At 48.0% G+C, this 17,831-nt stretch overlaps 1 protein-coding gene across 1 annotated transcript; it reads right to left on the reverse strand.

The window, feature by feature from the left end:
- Positions 1 to 1,886: 1,886 nt before the first annotated feature.
- On the reverse strand, positions 1,887 to 14,631 carry KLHL35 (kelch like family member 35). Its single transcript, XM_074817036.1, has 7 exons — positions 14,488 to 14,631; positions 11,180 to 12,070; positions 9,137 to 9,321; positions 8,448 to 8,566; positions 7,236 to 7,424; positions 6,386 to 6,574; positions 1,887 to 5,563 (listed from the first exon to the last, which is right to left on the reverse strand). Exons 2-7 carry the CDS (start codon positions 12,067 to 12,069, stop codon positions 5,375 to 5,377), a joined length of 1,761 nt encoding a protein of 586 aa, XP_074673137.1. The 5' UTR covers position 12,070; positions 14,488 to 14,631; the 3' UTR covers positions 1,887 to 5,374.
- Between the last annotated feature and the right edge of the window lie 3,200 nt (positions 14,632 to 17,831).

Raw genomic sequence — 17,831 nt, forward strand, 5'->3', positions numbered from 1 at the left:
TGGGGAGGTGGTTTTTTTCCAGATTTGTGCATTAAAAACAACAATTACCATATAAGCAAATAAGCTGGATTCATTAGAGACAGCACATGCCTCAGGCCTGAAGTGGTCGGGCAAGAAGGAAGAGGAGTCACAAAACAGCCCAGGCTTAGGGGGATGTCAGGGGCAAGTGATATATCTCTGGAGGCCAAGCTTGTACGTGACAAGGCAAAACTAAAGAAGGAAGGTTTAGGTTTAAGAGAGGTGAAAGGGCAGCATGGGGAGTGAGAGGATGAAATAGTTTCTACGACCAGTGACATTGTCACAGGCAGATGACAAATCAATGGCAGTCTTAAAGATTATCTCTGTCTGGGTCTGTGGAAGTCATTGGTGGGCTTAGCCCAACCCCAGTCCATGGCAAAAGAGTGGGGATCTGTTGTCATCTCCCATGAGTAAGGCTTGAGTAAACCTCCCGTGTGAAATCTTTGCCTGAATGCAGATAATCTCAGCCTTGCCTTACGTAGAGACCGTCGGGTGGTGAAAAAATGTCCCCTGAGGTGCCCACTGTGAAGCACTGATGGCTCTCGCCTCCTGTCAAAGCAGACTAGTGACCTCTCCATGATGCCACAGTAGAGCCAAGCTGGAGGCAGATGGTTTCACTCCATGCAACAGCAGGCCCAAACTTTGAGACGAGTGCTATAATTACTCCTTCTTTTATCACAGTTCCCAGAGGGTGATAATTTGTGCAGAATAAAAACATCTCTTTCAAAAATGCATCTAGCCTTGATGTAAAGGACTTGCAGGGTAGGAGAGAGGCTTCCTCCTAAAGGAAGCTTTTTCCTCCTAAAGTTTAGGTAGCTACTTCAAAGTAGTCATCAAGGTCTCTCTTAAGTCCACCAAGAGTGAAAGGCAGTGGGCTACCCATCTTTCTCCAAGAGACACATCTAAGGCAAGGGGCTTGACTCATTCTTTAGAGGGGCCCCTTTTCCCTAGTGACTTGGGAGGAGGCTACAGTTTCTATCTCTGAGGAGTACATCGGACTTTCTGATGGGTGAAAGCTGAAGCTTATGAACCTCAGCTAAGGTATATAAACCCTCATTTAGATTTACATGACTTGATCTTCCCACGATTGGGTTTTGCTTGCTGTGGAACAGAAGGACCCAGCAGTGTCTGTGAAGGTACCTACATGACACTCAGGTCATCAAGACTTGGTATTAAAAGTGGTTTTACCTTCTTTCTGCTAAACACTACAGACTGAGTGCAATGTAAACCTTACCCCACTCCTGAATAATTTTGATGGCTCTACTCTGCTCCTCAGGATTTTCACATGCTCCACCAAGTGGATCTGCTCTCACAGTCCCTCTTGCTCTGCAATGACAGCAGTGACACAGCACAGCCCTCTGTGTCATCCCTCTGGCTCACACATCCCAGAATCACATCTCTGCTAACAGGGTCACACTGGAAAATTTTTCAGCTGCTTCTCCATTCTAGCCACCAAATCCCTCTCTGGACGCTGCTCCACAGGACCCTTCTCTAGCTCTGGGTGACATTTGTTTCTTGCCCAGTTGCATCACATCTCATTTGCTTTCATGAAAAAGGCATTTTTTTACTAGGTAGCAAAGGTTACCAAGCAGTTCAGCTTGCTTTCCACAGCACCCCTGTCTCCCAGGTTATTTATAACTCTTCCAGTCTGTGTGTCATGGATAAATGTTATCAGTCCCTGAAGAACTTGCTGTCTACACCATCCATGTGATTTGTTCACAAAAAGCTTTTCCTTCCCTCTGGCTCCCATCCAAAGTACAAACATACCCAAAATAACACAACTGCTGAGACAGGCAGCAGGAAAACCAAAAGGATGGTGGGAGGAAGGGATGGTTTAAGTGCTACTTGGAAGTGATTGACAATCGCTGTTTTGGAGTGCAAACAAGTTATTTATTTTGTTTTTAAAAGCTTAAATACATAAAGCTGAAACTACTGCACATGCTTTGCAGATGATCACTACTTTCTTTCTACATCTTTTGCTATACAGAGCTCCCACAGCAAGTCTGTGCATTACTATAAACACAGCAAGGAGGTGCTTTACATGTGATCTGAGAAGAGTCTTCTCAGAAAATGAAGCGCATTGTAGTGGCAGACAGCTTCACGCTTTGTGTTCTTCTGCCACACCAAGGAAGAGCAAGAATCAGCCAAGACAAATAATTTTTCATTTTCTCTGGAAATACTCTTTCCATCATGCCAAAATACAAGTAAGAGTTTCCCCATCCCTAAGCTGAGTTTGAATGATCCAAGCACCTTCTCTACACCAACCTGGCCATGATGCCATTAATAAAGCAGACAAAAAACAATACCTTAAACTTCCTACTAGCTTAGACTGAGAATTCAGGTACCCCAGACAAAGGCTGGGACACCTCAAGGGTGGGTTTCCAAAGCTCCTCTGATGCCCTATCAACAATATACTTTTGGAATGCCATGAAGCAATATACACAAACAAAATTCCTGCAGCAAAAGCACTCAGGAGTCAAAGTGAATATTTATTTCTAAATAAAACCAAGGTAAGTTCCTTCTCTAACCCTCCCCTGCATGCCCACAGCTCACAGCCCTTACAAAATACAAACACATTTCAGTGGTACAATGAATATCAGGACCAAGAACGAGGCAAACGTTTTAGCATCTATGCCACAACTTCCACCACCTATTGCAACACACCACACATGTCAAAAGCACATGAGAAAGCTGATGAGAATATCTTCTACCCTTTTGAGTGTGCTTACTTCTACAGGAATAAGGTGTGAAGTACAGCAAGAGACTCCTAGGAGGCATTAAGAAAATCAGGAAAGACTGTGGAAAGAGAAGTTGTAAGTGCAACTGGAAAACTCTTCCTTTTCCCTATCAAGGCTCTTGCTACACCCAAATATATTACTATGCTCTTTTTCAAGAACAAGAGCACAAAGATCTGTCAGCAGCCAAGTGAGATACGTCTGTGTTCACAGCCCTATTCCAGATATAGGCAAGGCAGAAATTTGGCATGAGGACCATCCCTTTGATAAGGCCTGATTCCTCACAGTGCTCACCATCCTCAGCTGAGCAGATGCTCAGTGCGTGCCCTTGCAACCTCTGGGTGCGCTCGTTCTCTTGAGACACCAGCAGTGTTTTCCAAAGTGCAGACCAAGAGGAGGGACATGCTAATGGGACAGTCTGTGGAGAATTAAAAACCTCCTTAGCCATACGAATCATGGGTTGAGGTGGAGATACACACTTTGAAGGGGTGCCCATACCAAAGCGGTGAATTGCTTAAGGCACAGGGGAACAGTAAGAGATGGACTGTGATTTGTGGTCCTCAGGAAATCAGGTTGTAGGAAGATAAAGGTCTCTCTGGCCCTGAAAGCTGTCACATCATGGAGTGGTGTGCTTATACTTTCTTTTGTGACAATTTAACTAACTGAGGGAAAGGTGCTTCTTTCTCCTGAAATCTCCATTAATGACCCAAGAGAGGATGCAATCTGATTGCAAATAAAATTGCCTTTTACCAGCATAAATTTCCTTTTCTCTCCTCATGGGAATAACCGATATGAGCATTGAATCTCCTTTATATTGCTTAAAGGACACATTGTGCTGCTCATGATCTGATAAAAGGGCTAACCCCCATGCACAGGCCTCAAGGAGAAATTGGGGCTGAGAACGTCCAAATAGTGCACCTTGATGAACAAAACAGCTATGATAGCCCTGAGACTTTACAGACATGACTGTGAGGTCCATAAGGTACGTTTCATGCAGTGAAACATCTTGCTTGTTGCTTGGCCAATGGAAGAACACACATTTCCTAAAGAGAACAGGAGATCAGAGCGCCTCGGCTGCAGCCAGTTTTGGTTCTTCAGCAGGGACTTCTTTTTGCCATGTTTTACAGGCAAGCCGGATATCATCACGAAGAAGAGGTGACCTTCTCAGAGTTGACAGAAAACAGAAGTACTAGAGAACCACGTAAAAAACAGCTATATGGGAGAAACAGGCAAAACCAGGAGGTTTAAGACAATTAAAAGGCCCTAAAAAGGGAAGTATCTGGGCCAGTGGACATTGTAGTTTCCTCTACTGCAGGAAGAAGTCATCATTGGGGAGAGAAAAAGAAGGTGCAGAGGAAACAGCAGCCAGCCAGCAGCCTGCTGTAGAGGGGTGCACCCTGCAACGTACAAATAATGGGAGTTTTTAAGAGACTCCGCTCTACATTTGGGAGCAACTAAGTCCCTAATTGAACAACATGAACACTTACATGGAGCCATCAGAAAGTTTCAGTTCCAGTCATGGACTAAAGACACTGACACCAAAATCTATGGCTATTCTACCAAATCAAATGTACTCAGGATCATTTCTAGACCTGAGACCATGGGCTTGGAGCAATGCAGTCTGTGTAATTAAACACTTGCCCTCCAAATGAGCTGCACATTCAGGCTCCCAGGGACTCTGTATCAAATCTGTTAAATATTGTTTATTTTAATACTTGATAGCATACTCCAGAGTCACACTGAGCCAGCTGTGACACTGTGGCTACCATGCTTCAGGTCTTCATCCTTAATTCCCACACATTAATATTCTCCCTACCTCTGCTCTCTGAAGGAGGAACTCTTGGCTACATGGTTCACCTGTCCTCTCAATGACAAAGAGGCAGTGTGACAGCAGTCCAACCACAAAACATGTATGAAAAGAGACAGCACTCTGTGCTTTAGGGGAACAGACCCTCATACAGCATGTGCAGAACAGAGAGCTTGGACTATTTAACCAGGTTTTTGAGAATTTGGTGGAGAGTTTTTCTTGGGATATCAGCTTTGAACTCTCAATCTCAGCTCTCCACTGTAATGGAACTGTTTGCAGACATTAATGACCATTTAGGTCACAACCATGGTTCGACACAGGGTTCTACAGAGCTAAATGCACAAACAGTTGATAGCTTTAGCTAAAGATTTGGATCCTGTAACTGTAATTGTTACTGCAACAGTCTTGGGTGTCAGAAAGCAGCAAATACATGTCCTTGCAGGACAGTGAGCCTCTGCCAACAACATAACAGAAAACTGTAATCTACAGCCAGGAAAACCTAAGTAAAGGTCAAATTCAGTAGTTCCAAGGGCTGCAAGGGTACTTGAATCCTACTGTGGCAAGGTCTGCGATGCAGCTTTGCACAACCCAGCACCCTTTCTTCCTCTCACCTAGACCAGCATCAAAGCCATTAGCTTCATCAGGCCAGGAAAAAGAAAACAGAGGTTGCTCAGGGGCTGGATGGAGCACTTCATCTTCAGTGGCTTGTACTGTCCTTCCCCTCACAAAGGTGAGATGTCTGTCCACACGCTGAGTGGCCACTGTCTCAAGGGAAGGCTCTGGGTGGGAGGTGGCTGCAGATGGAGCCCCGTGGTCATCTGTTCATGCGCTGCAGGATGGTCACGCAGCCATGATAACTGGTACAGCGCTGCAGTGGCGGCTGCTGCTCCACGTTCCCTGTTACCGGGTCGAAAGTGAACGCTTTGTCCGTGCCTTCCCCGTTCTCGTCTCGGCCACCCAGGATGTAAATCTTCCCTCCACACACCGTCAGGCCACAGCTCTCCTGGAAAGCAGAAGGAAAGCCCAAGAGCTGAGGAGCAAGCCTCCAGCTTTAGGCAACGGGGCTGAGTAGGGAGTGGGTCATTGCAACAGGCTCAACCCTCACCCGCCCAGCAGAAGGGAGCAGAAGTAGGTAAGTGATGTCTGGCTCTTGGGGTGGTGCAATCTTACTGTTTCAGTAAGAGTTTAGGCACTTTAAATGCCTCAAGCCATTGATGGGACTGTTGTTGTTTCTGGCAGTTCCCCCAGACTCACAAGCCCACCAAGAGACCAGAGACCCAGCCAGCACCTCCCTGTGAAAGCCACTTACGTGCATGCACTGACCCAGACATTTTAATTCAGATCAAGATGAGACGTGCCCATCATTCCTCTTCACTGTGCCACGGCTCACATTGCAGCATGGCTTTGGAGCGCAAAACCGTGAGGACAGTAAACCAAGATACACAACCACCACCAGTCCTTGTTCAGTCCAAGAACAGGACCAGAACCAGCATAACCCTCACCCTTGAAACATGTGGTGTGAAGAACAAGTCCTCAACACCAAAGGTTTCACCCTACGGATCCTCTCCTCTGGCATTAATATCTAGTGTAGACCCAGCCTCAGCAAGGAAACTTGGGTTTGCTGTGGGAGACACATCCTCCAAAGAGTATGGGCACTGACAGTGAGTACATATATGTTTAAGTTGCTCTATAGAGGTCACATTCACATACCAAGAGCCAAACACATAATGTATTTTCCTTGCCTTCAATCTCAGCAAAGCACAGATGTCTGCTCTTCTAGAGAGAGGGGCAAGGCTGAGAGTTCTTTTCTATACCTCTTCCTTACCAGAGGCCCAGGGAGGGTGGCCACTTCTCGCCAGCTGTCTTTCCTCGGATCGTAGCTGAAGATTTTACTGAGAAGTCCACCTACGACATAAATGATGTTGTCCAAGCAGACGGCACTGATGCACCTCTGGTAAAAAGGGGTGGGAGACAAGAGCGTCCACTTGTTGTCCTCTGGATCGTAACACTGGACCTGGGAGGAGAAACGCAGCTATGGGAACATGAATTTACCACATCTCCCTGCTTGGATGAAGCTGCTATTCATTAGAAATAAAAGCACATGGGGATGAAACATGGATGGGAGCTTCAACACCCAGAGATCAGTGCAGTGAGCAAAGGGATGAGGGGTTCTAGCATTCCCTCTTGCGTTCAAGTCTGCCAGACAAACTACAAGCCCCCACAGTGGCTGTCCTTGACCCAGACAGTGCACGCTTAAGTGTTCAGAGATGGAGCGAAGAAACACTGATGGCTCTTCCTGAAGCTCAGGAGACCAGCAGCATCATGTCTGGCTTGCAGAGGTCTCCTCCACACAGTTACTACTGTTGCTACTTATTTGAAGTGAATGGCCACAGTGTTGGAAATTTGCTCCTGTGGTGTCTCAGGGCTGACCAGGCTTCAGAGCAGAACAGGCTCTACTGAAACGGTGCCTAACATACTGTCAAATCCTGACACCTTCCCCCTCTGGTGCCTAAGCCTCATTGGCTTCCATTTAACTGTATGACTTCTCATCTTATTATAAGAGACCCTTCATTAGTCTTCAAAAAAAAAGGCACCCTTGCAGCTTAAGGACAACCCCATGTCCCCTGACAAACTTTTTTTCAGGTCTTTGGCCATTCTTGATGCCCCAGCGATACCTTGTCGGTGTTAGCGGTGTCATCCACAGCACCGCCCAGCACGTAGAGCTTGTTCAGGCAGGAGACCACAGCCGCTGAGCTCACGGCTTGCGGCAGTGGGGCCAAGGTTGACCAGCTGTTGGAGAAGGTGTCATAGCACTCCACACTGGAGAGGCGGTAAAAACCATCGAAGCCTCCCACAGCATAGATCTGCCACAAAAGGAGCAAACAAGCCGATTAGAAACTCCTGGACTCACCTATTGGGCTACGCTGTCACGGCGTGCATGAGGGGAGGCTGGGACTTGGCCAGAAGGACAGACAGCAAGACACAATAAAACCTTGGGGTTGGACTAGATGATCTTTAAAAGCCCCTTCCAACCCAGACCATTCTATGGTTCTATGAAGCATCCTCCACTGTATAGCTTTCACCCAAAGACTTAACACAGCTATCTGCAGAAGTCTTTCACCATCCCACGTGTCGTTGATTAACCCAGCAGGCAGCTAAAAACCACAGTTGTTTGCTCAGTCCAACCCCCAAATGGAATGGGGGGGGGGGGATAATAGTGGAAAAAAAGTAAAATTTGTGGATTGAGATAAAGACAGTTTAATAGGACAGAAAAGGAAGTGGGGGAAAAAATTCAATTAGACTATACAAAACAAGTGATGCACAATGCAATTGCTCGCTACCTGCCAACTGATGTCCAGTCAGTTTCCAAGCAGCAGCCACCAGCCAGCTTTCCCCCTGGTTTATATACTGAATATGATGTCATATGGTATGGAATATCCCCTTGGCCTGTTTGGGTCAGCTGTCCTCGCTGTGTCCCTTCCCAACTTTTTGCACCCCTCAGCCTCCTCACTGGCAGGGCAGCATGAGAAACTGAAGAGTCCTTGACCACTGCTTAGCAACAACTAAACCAGCAGTGTGTTATCAACATTAATCTCATCCTAAATCCCAAACACAGCACTCTACCAGCTACTGGGAAGAAAATTTAACTCTATCCCAACCAAAACCAGGACAACATGCTAGATCTTAGTGCTACAACTTCATTTTCGACTACTTCAGATGACAACACACACCCAACAGACACCAATGACATCTTGCTATGTCCTAGTTGTTCTCCCATCAAAACCATCTCTAAATGACCCAGAAGACAAACACACACTGAGAGTTTCTCATCGTACTGGGGAAAAGTGCTCCACATGGCTTCTCCCAAAATTCAAGCCACTGCCTACCTTGCCCTGAAGTGTTGCCATTTTGTGCCTCCATCGGCCCTTCTGCAGACAAGCAACCTTGATCCAGACGTTCAGCTGGGAGCTCAGCACCCAAACATCGTTGCTGCTGATGTGTCCTCCTGAGAAACAGAGGGATGGAGGTCTGGTGCAACCCCAAGGACAGCACCATCACCTCATTACACCACAATACTGCATAATTCCTCCACGCAATGGAACAATTTAGGCCAGAATATAGTAATTGGGTTATGGCCACGTAAACCCAGCTTCCCAAGGGAGATATCATCTGGACTTCAAGGCACTTATTACACTGCCTTATCCCTTATATAGAACTCATCTGATAGGCATTATATTTTAAGCGAGGGACAGGCAGGAGACTGATGTTTTAGGAAACCCTGTCTGAGAGCATACACCAAAACCAGCTCATTCCACAGCTGAACACTTCTGACAGATGCCCAACGAACAAGAGGGAAAGGTTTTTTATTCCTACAATCCTCCCTCTCAAAAGGTGAAATTGTTCCTTGGGACAGCAAAATCCAAACCACCTAAGGATAAACTTCACCAAGAAGTGACTTTGGTCCAAAGCTGGGATGCATGAAACCTGGTGAATAGACCTAAGGAGTGGCTGTCCAAATAGAGGTGATGCTGTTCTTTGCAACCAGGAAGGGACCATCTGGTCCAGGGTATCTCACCTGATATGTACACATCGTTCTTCAGTGTGCAGGCAGCAAACTCTGACTTGGTATAGCCAGGCACGCTGGAGAGGGCTGTCCACTGCCTGCTTTTTGGGTGGTAGAGGTCTGTGAAGGGCAGCTTCAGAAGGCCTTTCTTATCACAGCCCCCAATGACGATGATGACTTCTGCCAGCTCCATGAACCTAGACCATGAAGGGCACGAGTAAGTCCCTGGGCCAGGCTGCTCCTTGCCATCATCCCTCCCATCCTATCTAGGACCTTGGCAGCATAGTCCCATGCACAGGGCAAAGTCCTCTCCTGCATCAGCTACTGATTTTCAGGGCAAGACATTTCACCCCTGCACCTTCTCTTTTGTCTGCATGATCAATTCAAAGGCACCTCCCAGCTTGGGTGGGAAGAGGTCCAAACTGCATAGGGAAAGAAAATGGGAATGACCTTTAGAAGTCCCTCGTGGGATTGCCTCCTGCCACTCACCCTCCCCCTTCCAGCACAATCAAACCTCATAATCTTCAAGGCACAGCCACGAGCGTGGAAAGCTGTTCCTGGCAGCCTGCTTGCAGCAAGCTCTCTGCCTGGAGAGAGAAGTGTTTCCAGGAAATATCTCTCTCTCCAGCCCTAATAGCAGCAAGCAGACGAGACAGACAGCAGGGGAAGGAAAATCCTGCCAACTAGTAGGTGGCAAGAGAGGAATGGCTCTGCAGGAGGGGAGAGGAAGGAGGAGGGTGAAAGAGGATTTGAAAGACTTGGTCCAGTCCCCAGCTCTGCCACAGTTTGTGCAGGCTGAAACAATTCAAGACCAAAGCTGTAAAAGGAGAGGTAAAAAGTGGATGCTGGGGGGTGGGGTATATACCCAGTGAATTTTAGCTGTTTGCATCTACAGGAGGTCACCACAGACCCTGTCGTTGAGCAGTTCTGTATATAACAGCCTGTTGTGGTATTCAGCACAGACAAGATGTGTCAAACCATCTCTTCCACCTGACAGAATTATACCCTAAATGCCAGGCTGGGACTTCTGAGATGCACTGGGGCAACCTCCATCCTGCTGAGGATGCTCCACTCCTTGGGCTGAAGAGCAGGAGACCATAAGAACCTGGCCACGCAGCCCCACGGTCATGGCTGTGCTCTGGAAAAGGATGAGCACCCTTGCAAATCAACTCAGTTTGATGTAGCAACCCACCGCAGAGCAGCGTTGTCAATCAGTGCTCCGACCAAGCACACCTTAAAGGACCTCTGGCACCATGAAGAAACAGCAGAGACTTAAAACCTGGCTGGTCAAATCCAAACTTCAGTCACAAAAAGGTGCAGATTTCTACACACATCCAACCCTAGAAATCACTTTTTCTTTGCCGCCTCCACTTTACACTGGCAGCTGCCTGTGCCAGCATCTCTTTTTCTTCTTGTTGTTCATCAATAAATCAATGGAAAGAAAAAAAGGAATGCAAAACCAATTTGAGGATGCCTAGGTAGCCATCTGGACAGTAATCACTTTTTTTTTTTGCCCCTGGACATTAATTCTTGACCCTGCAGCAACGTCTTTGAGCTAGGCACCATGCTGATGGCCAGAAGGACTGCAACTGGCCCAAGCCTTCCTGCTAACAGACAGCCTGAAGAAGGTGGAGGAGAGACCAAAAGAGGTGAAATGAGAGCAGACCAGTGGCAGAGCTGGGAATGGAAAACAGGTCTCAACCCAGCGCTCTACCCACTGGTGAAAGTGAATAAAAATAAAGAGCTACAAACATCCCTTCCTGCCCATAGTCTGGACATATATCTGATAGCATCATTGCACACCCAGAGCAGTGTGACTAGAGCACTGCTAGCCCACAAAAAAAAAAGCGTCACATGCAGTACTATAAATTTCACAGGAATCCTTTAAGCCAGGAAAACCTCCCCAGTGCCTTCATTTTGGAAACAGGGAGGTCAGAAGAGAAGCAATCAGAGGAAAAAAAAAAACCAAAACAACCAACCCAGGAACTCCCCTCAGACTTTAAGATCCATCAACTTAGACCATGCTGGTCTAAGGAAGAAGATGATGTGTTTTACCTTCTGGGCCTTGATCGCAAAGAGCTGACCTCGTTCCCGAGGATGTAGTACTTGCGGGCCTCATGCAGTAGAGGAATGCACTCCTTTGAGTCCTGGATGAGTCCATCCATTTCCACCTTCTCCAGGAAGTAGGTGGGGTCAAGCAGGGGCAGACGCACATGCTCAAGGAGATCTTTCAAGGCTCCCTTCCTGGCAGGTACGTCATGCCGTACCCAGCGCATGACCGCTTCAAAGACCACTTCCTCCTTGGGGACCACCAGCTGCTCATCAGACAGATATTCAACCAGCTCCTTCACATCCATCTCCAGAAACTCTTCATGACACGACACCTCCACAAAACACTCCAGCATGAACCTCTTGCTCTTTTCTGTCAGAGACGTAATGGAAAATGAATCAGCAAACTTCATGATGCCCAAACAATTGCATGGGTGAAGCTGACCTTCGAGGAAGGTGACACAAGCATCCCTGAGCTTGGAGATCTGCAGCAAGTCAGACAGTTCCAAGATGCCTTCAACGTTGTCCTCCTGAATGATGATGTTCCCCCCATACATATAATCAAGAAGGAGAGACATAGTGGAAGCAGATATCTTCTGGATATTAATGATATCCTGGTGGCCTTCCTTGAGATCGCCACCAAACATGGCTCGGAAATACGTGCTGTTGGCTGACAAAGTGGCACGGTGACAGGGAAATTCTTGTCCATCAATTAATAACACCACATCTGTGAAGATGCCGCTCTGCCGGTAAGAGTTCAGCGTCTGGAGGATTTGCTCAGCGTGGCAGGACCCACTGCAGAGCTTCATGTGCAGCTTTTCTTTGCTTGGGTCCCGCGTCACATTTTCCAGGCTGCTTGTCCTGAAACTTGATTCTTCTTTCATCATTCGATGCATCCTGATTGGGAGGCAGTGAAGGAAACAAGAGAACAGTACACTATTAAAATATCTGACTGCAAGGTCCAACACCATCATGGTTTCTGCATCTTCCTCAGTGCCATGAGGAAGTACAGATTCTAGCCAAAATATAACCATGTTCCACCCCTTCTCCTGCACACATGGCTCCTCTTCAGTGACCAACATTTCCTCCAAACCACAGCACAGTGACAGGCACTAGGATATTTCCAATCAAACCCCATCTCAGTAAACAAACTTTTGCTTTTAGGCGATGTTTCTTCTAAGGCAGTTGCCTTGCCCAACCTATATTGCACTACAGCTTCAATGCCCTTTCCTTTCCATCTCATAGCTCTAACTGGTTTCCCCATCCTCTCAAATGCAAGCACTCCACGGTATAGCCCAGCTGTGCCACGAACAATGCAATATTTTAACTGTTCCTATCTACCATGTCTCCCCAGATTTCGTTTATCAGGCAAAAATCCTGAGGTAAGGACGTGAAACTGAGATTTACCAAAGGTAGCTATGACGTGACCTACCCAAAAGCAGGGGAGATGTCTACATCTGACATACCTTTCCTGCTAGATTTGTTCTTCAGATGATTTTAAATCTTTCCTAAAGGATTTCATGAAGTGATTGCAATGAAGCACAGCAGACTTCTCTCATTCAAGCTCTAATGGATCATGCTGACAGTGTGAGCAGCAGGACCCATCCCTATAGGACAGGGCAAGTCCTGTGCTCAGCCTGGAGGCTGCAAATAGCTACACATCCAAAAGGGGTGATCCCTGCTCAGGTCAGGGGGAGGCAGCCAGATCACCTGTAAGGAGTAACCCACCCCTGGGGAGAAGGGTCTCTGCCTGCAGAGGAAGGTCTGAAAAGCAGAGGATCATTGTGGTATTGAAAGAGAGACAAGAATTGACTATTTCTGACAACGGTGAGTGAATCAAGGATCCCAAACTCTCTACTCCTCGACCATCCTAGACCCACTAACAGCTTGGTGCTGCTACTCCGTTTCTCCCTAAAAGCCTGCCCTGACCCATCACTGCTGCACAAACCAAGATGCTGAGGGGGGCGGGGGAGAGGAAACAGTGAGGAGGGGATTGAACCTGGGTCTCCCTGTACTTGCCCAACTGCTTTCACCAACTGAATATTAAATAAAGGGGCACAGCAATGTCACCACATGTGTTTTAAAACCATGGCAGAGGGTCAACACCATTCCTTGAGGTGGGGGTGTCAGCAAGGGCCATCAGCAGAACACTGCTGATCACAGCTTCTACCACAGCCATGCAGGTTTTAGATTGCTTTTCTGAGGCTCTGTAACAACAAAGAGACAGTTTGGGGGAGGCTCAGACTCTGCTCTTAAGGGCTCCCCAAGTCAGGCTCTGGAGTATCACCCACAAGCCTCTGACAGGAGCACAAGTTCCCCCTGGGGTGACAAGCTGCCAGACACCAGTGGCTTTGTGGTGTCCACACACTCCCCTGTAGTAAGGCAAGTAGCACATCCCTTGAGGAGGGTTACCTTGAATTTCTCACAAGTCAAAATCCCTGTCTTTGCTCTAGTCCTTCATCTCTTTTCCTACACCTGTATCTCCCGGACAGCCATCGTGTCTGACCACAGACCCCAAAAGAGACCCCATGCTCCAGAGGACACCTCCTGGCTGCAGCTGCACCAGGGGAGCTGTGTGTAGGACAACCAAACCTAGTCCTGAGGATCTTCACCCTACCACCCCAAGAAAGTGTCACCATATCCTTTCTGCCTCCAGAATCCCCCAGCAATGGGGAAAACACCTCTGCCCGTGCCACAGGGGAACTAGAGACCTAAAGAGCAGTGAAACAGCACAACAAGCCCTAACTAAATATCTAAAAAATCCTGTGGGAATGGGTGAGGGTTCTAAACACCCCAAACAGCACTGACAGGTGCTCAGGGCTGTGTACAGAAGTAACCTCTGTTAGTCGGTTCAAAGTGATTTAGAGAAGTTACAACAAAGGCAGCTCTCTAGAGACACCTTTGCAAAGAGCACGGCAGACTCCACGTTTCGTTGGCACACATGGCTCCAGCCAAGAAAGAAAGACATATATATCCCCATTTCTCTCCCATTTCCAAGCCATCAGAGTCATGCACAGCTCCATGCTGGGAAGAAACAGCTCAGGCTGACCTGTTTACAAAGAGACACCCCCCCTCTGCTCCCCAATTAATCCCAATACCCTTCCCCAGCTCACATCCCTCCTGTCTACCCATGAGACAAATGATGCCAACGCCAAAGAAACAGTGGGTTTTCCCTATTACCCTCACCCATGCACACTCCTCTCTGGGTCACCCTCTCTACTCAAGTACCACACAGCAGCAAATGCTGCGTTTTTAAATTTTTTTTTTTTTTTTGCAAGCCTCCCCAGCTGCTAGTGCAAGAAGTCCAACATTACCTGGTCCACAGGTTGTGTTCTCCAGGTGGGACCTAGCGAAGACTCAACTTCCCTCTCGGAGAGCTCCCATCCACGGAGACAGGTCCCGTCACCAAAGCACGCTGAGCCCTTCTGCGGCAATGCTTGGGGAAGCACAAAAGCATCCCCTTTATCCTTACTGCCGGAGAGGTGGGGGAGAAATCTGCTTTTGTTTCTCTTGAATGATATGCCAGAGAGCTACAGGGCATTAGCCATGCAGCTGTCAATAACAGCCAGCCAGGGAGGAGCCAGGACCCAGGGAAAACCCATTGCAGCTCAGGGAAAATATATCACACCAGGGCAGCTTAAGAGGGCCGAGCCATCTGGAGAGCAAATTGAGGTCCAGGTGGAATGATTCATTTGATAGAGACTGGAAACCACACTAAAGCCGATAAATAAAATAGGGCTCTGTGAGCAAAAGGATGCCTGGAGCAGGAAAGGACTAGGTCAGGGAGGAGCTGCAGTCCCCCTCATTAACATGTGATAATTAGGTAATTAGGTCCTTGAGGATGAAGAGGACAGAAGGGGAGGTTTGCCCCGTGTGGCTTTCTGCACCCTCCCCTCCAACTTGATCCCAGTTGTTGGCTGAATTTTTAAATGCTCATAGCAGGGATCAAAGCAGCGCTGGGGAAGCTCCACGAAGTAACCCTTGTGCTGAAGATCAAACGCCCTAATGTGATGCAGCCAGCCTTCCCTCTCTTGCCCAGCATCGCTTTGAACAACTTGTGCTATTGCACACTAGACACAAGAGAAATATTAATAATAACCAGAAATATTAATAATAACACTTGCATGTTGTCATCCCAGTGAAATCGCCTTTTTGCGGGGCACCACCGCTGCGTTTGCTGGCTGGCTCCTTTCTGCTCCTCTCCCATCGCTGGGATGCAGGGCACAAGCTGGCATCCTGCTTGCTCCCAACATTTGCATATGAATCACTGGCAACCTGGAAGGGACTGTGGTTTCCCAGCCTGCGCAGTGGGCTGGGAAGGGTTGGGGGATTTGCTTTTAGGACCTTTCACCCTGATAGAGTTGGCACTGCCAGGCTGCACCGACCAGGGGGTGCAACCACGTCTGCGCAATGATGGAGCTAGAGATGATGGGGAGTGGGTCATCAGGACAAATGGCAGCACAGCACGGATCCTGCCCTGTGGGGCACAGAAAAAAGGTCTCCAGAGTGCTGGAAACTCTTTAGCAAGGTTGCAAAGCTGTCAACTCCTGAGAGCTGTAAAACACGGGGCTACCAATCTGTTCAAAACCAAACCCCAGCTTCAAGAAGTATGTGGAGCCCCAAGGGTGGGAGGGAGCAGCTACTAAGAGTTGTAAACACAGAGTGAAGTTACCACAATAAGAAGGCTTTGCAGGGTGCAGCTGTCCCCAGGCCCAAGCCATGTAAACAGATTTTTACCTCCAGACTGCACTGCACTTGGCCCTGGGTCTCCCCGTGTGATGCCACTGTGCCCCAAAGTGGTGTCACCGTGCAAAGGCCGTGCTACAACCCACACTTGTGGCCTTTTTGTGTGAAACAGAGGGCACTAAATACCCCATAGAGCTGCAGGACTTGGGGGTGTTTGAAAGGGGGTCTGCTAGGCACCCCCAGAAGGACACCATATGCAGGGGCAGGAGCCCAAGCTGTCCTTTGCTCTTGGGTCTTCTCTCAGGGTAGATACAGACACCAGAAGCAGTGTTCTTACAGTGGATTTAGACTCTAAAATCTCTTCTTCACATTAAAAATGCTCAGCCCTTGGCACGTGGCCTACAGAAGCCATTAGGCACAAAGCCACAAGCATTAAAAAGGTGCAAAAAGCAAATGCAAGTGTAGAGAACCAGGAACTCCAGATGCCTGTTGGGGAAAGCTCTCTGTGAATGCAGGACCAAAGCTTCCCAAAGGAGCAGCAGAGTACACATGTCAGGAGGAGAAAGGAATAGGGAGGAGAAGGGATGCAGCTAAGCTGAAGAGAAAACAAGTAAAAAATAATGGAATGGACAAGAGGAAAGAGTGCTGGATAAATCAGGTAACAGAGGCCACAGTGAGATGCCTTGAGGGAGACAGTCACTAAGACTTGATCACACTGTGGTCTGTACCTCCCCACCACAAGCCCAAGAGAAGGACAGCTGTCTGTGCACTCCTGGCACCACCATCCATGGCCCCACCTTGCCATGGAGTCAGGACACTGTGGCAGGCACATCCACCCAATGAAAGCAGAGCTTCTTGGCTGCTGAAGTGTAGCAGCTCCTGATGGCCTTTGCTCTTGGGGCTTCACGGTAGTTGGGGCCTTTGGCCAATGGGAGCCGCTATTGACTACAGGTCAGACTCGGCCTGGGTATAAATGGAGTCCCCTGGGGGAGCCATTTGGAGCTCGTCCCCTGGAGCAGCAGCTGCGGTCGAGGACTCTCCCCTTGGGTCAGGACGCTGCCCAAGGAAACTCCTCGAGGTGCCTTGGGTCGGGACGCTGCCCTGAGCAGGTCCTCGAGGTTGAGAGCCCTCACTTGTCAGGTGAGTGATAAAGCGTTTTGGGTTGCCGTTAAACCCTAGGGAGTGGGGCTTTGTTCTGTGTTTTGGGTTGCTTAAACCCTAGGTAGTGGGTCTTTGTAAAGCATTTTGGGTTGCCGTTAAACCCCAGAAAGTTGTTCTGTTCTCCTCTCACAGACATTTGAACCTGTAATTTATGGAGAGCTAGTTAATCCTGTTAATAATAAATTTTTAATTTTTGGTGGTTGGTGGTTTATTTGAGAGCCTCCGTAACAGACACCCTCTTTTCACCCTCAGCCAGTTCGCAGAAGTGGAGGGCAGTCACCCATCTCTGGGAGAAGAGGCCAAAGCAGGAGAGCCAAGTAAATGCTTAAGGGCAGAGAAGTAACAGAAACGCAGTCCAGAAGGAAGAAAGAGAAAAAAACTAAGAGTCTTAAGAGGGAAAAAACCCAAATTGGTTTCTTATTTCACATATGGTCAATACTCACACTGAGCTTGTAACCTGGTCAGGAGCTTCAGGAAAGAAGAGGTTGCTTGCACCAAGAGTCCAGAAGGGGAACCAGCCTTCAGCCTCATGCTGCTGCTGCTCACATCATGACTTGACTTTTCATGCTCAGTTTGAACTTCAAAAGCCACTGCATCATATTAAGGCTTTAGCAGACATATAAGAGATCTTTTATGGCAGATAACTGTGTAGGGTTAGGGCATGGTGCCATCAGCATCACCTCCCAGACCCCAGGACTAGAACTCGACCAGCAAACTTAAAGGTCTGGAAAGGTTCCCAGCTACCATGAGAACTATCTCATCTGTACCACTACGCTCTTACAAATAAGGGCAGTTTGAGGGAGGAAGAAAA

This window comes from Strix aluco, chromosome 2 (genome assembly GCF_031877795.1).
Source record: "Strix aluco isolate bStrAlu1 chromosome 2, bStrAlu1.hap1, whole genome shotgun sequence".
Taxonomy (NCBI): domain Eukaryota; kingdom Metazoa; phylum Chordata; class Aves; order Strigiformes; family Strigidae; genus Strix; species Strix aluco.

Coding starts and splice junctions, on each gene's coding strand:
- KLHL35 (XM_074817036.1), bottom strand. CDS start 12,069: ATGCATCGAATGATGAAAGAAGAATCAAGTTTCAGGACAAGCAGCCTG. Junction 7,425..8,447: donor TGGCAACACTTCAGGGCAAG/GTAGGCAGTGGC, acceptor CTTTTGTGGCAG/ATCTATGCTGTGGGAGGCTT. Junction 5,564..6,385: donor CCACCCTCCCTGGGCCTCTG/GTAAGGAAGAGG, acceptor TCTGCTTTCCAG/GAGAGCTGTGGCCTGACGGT.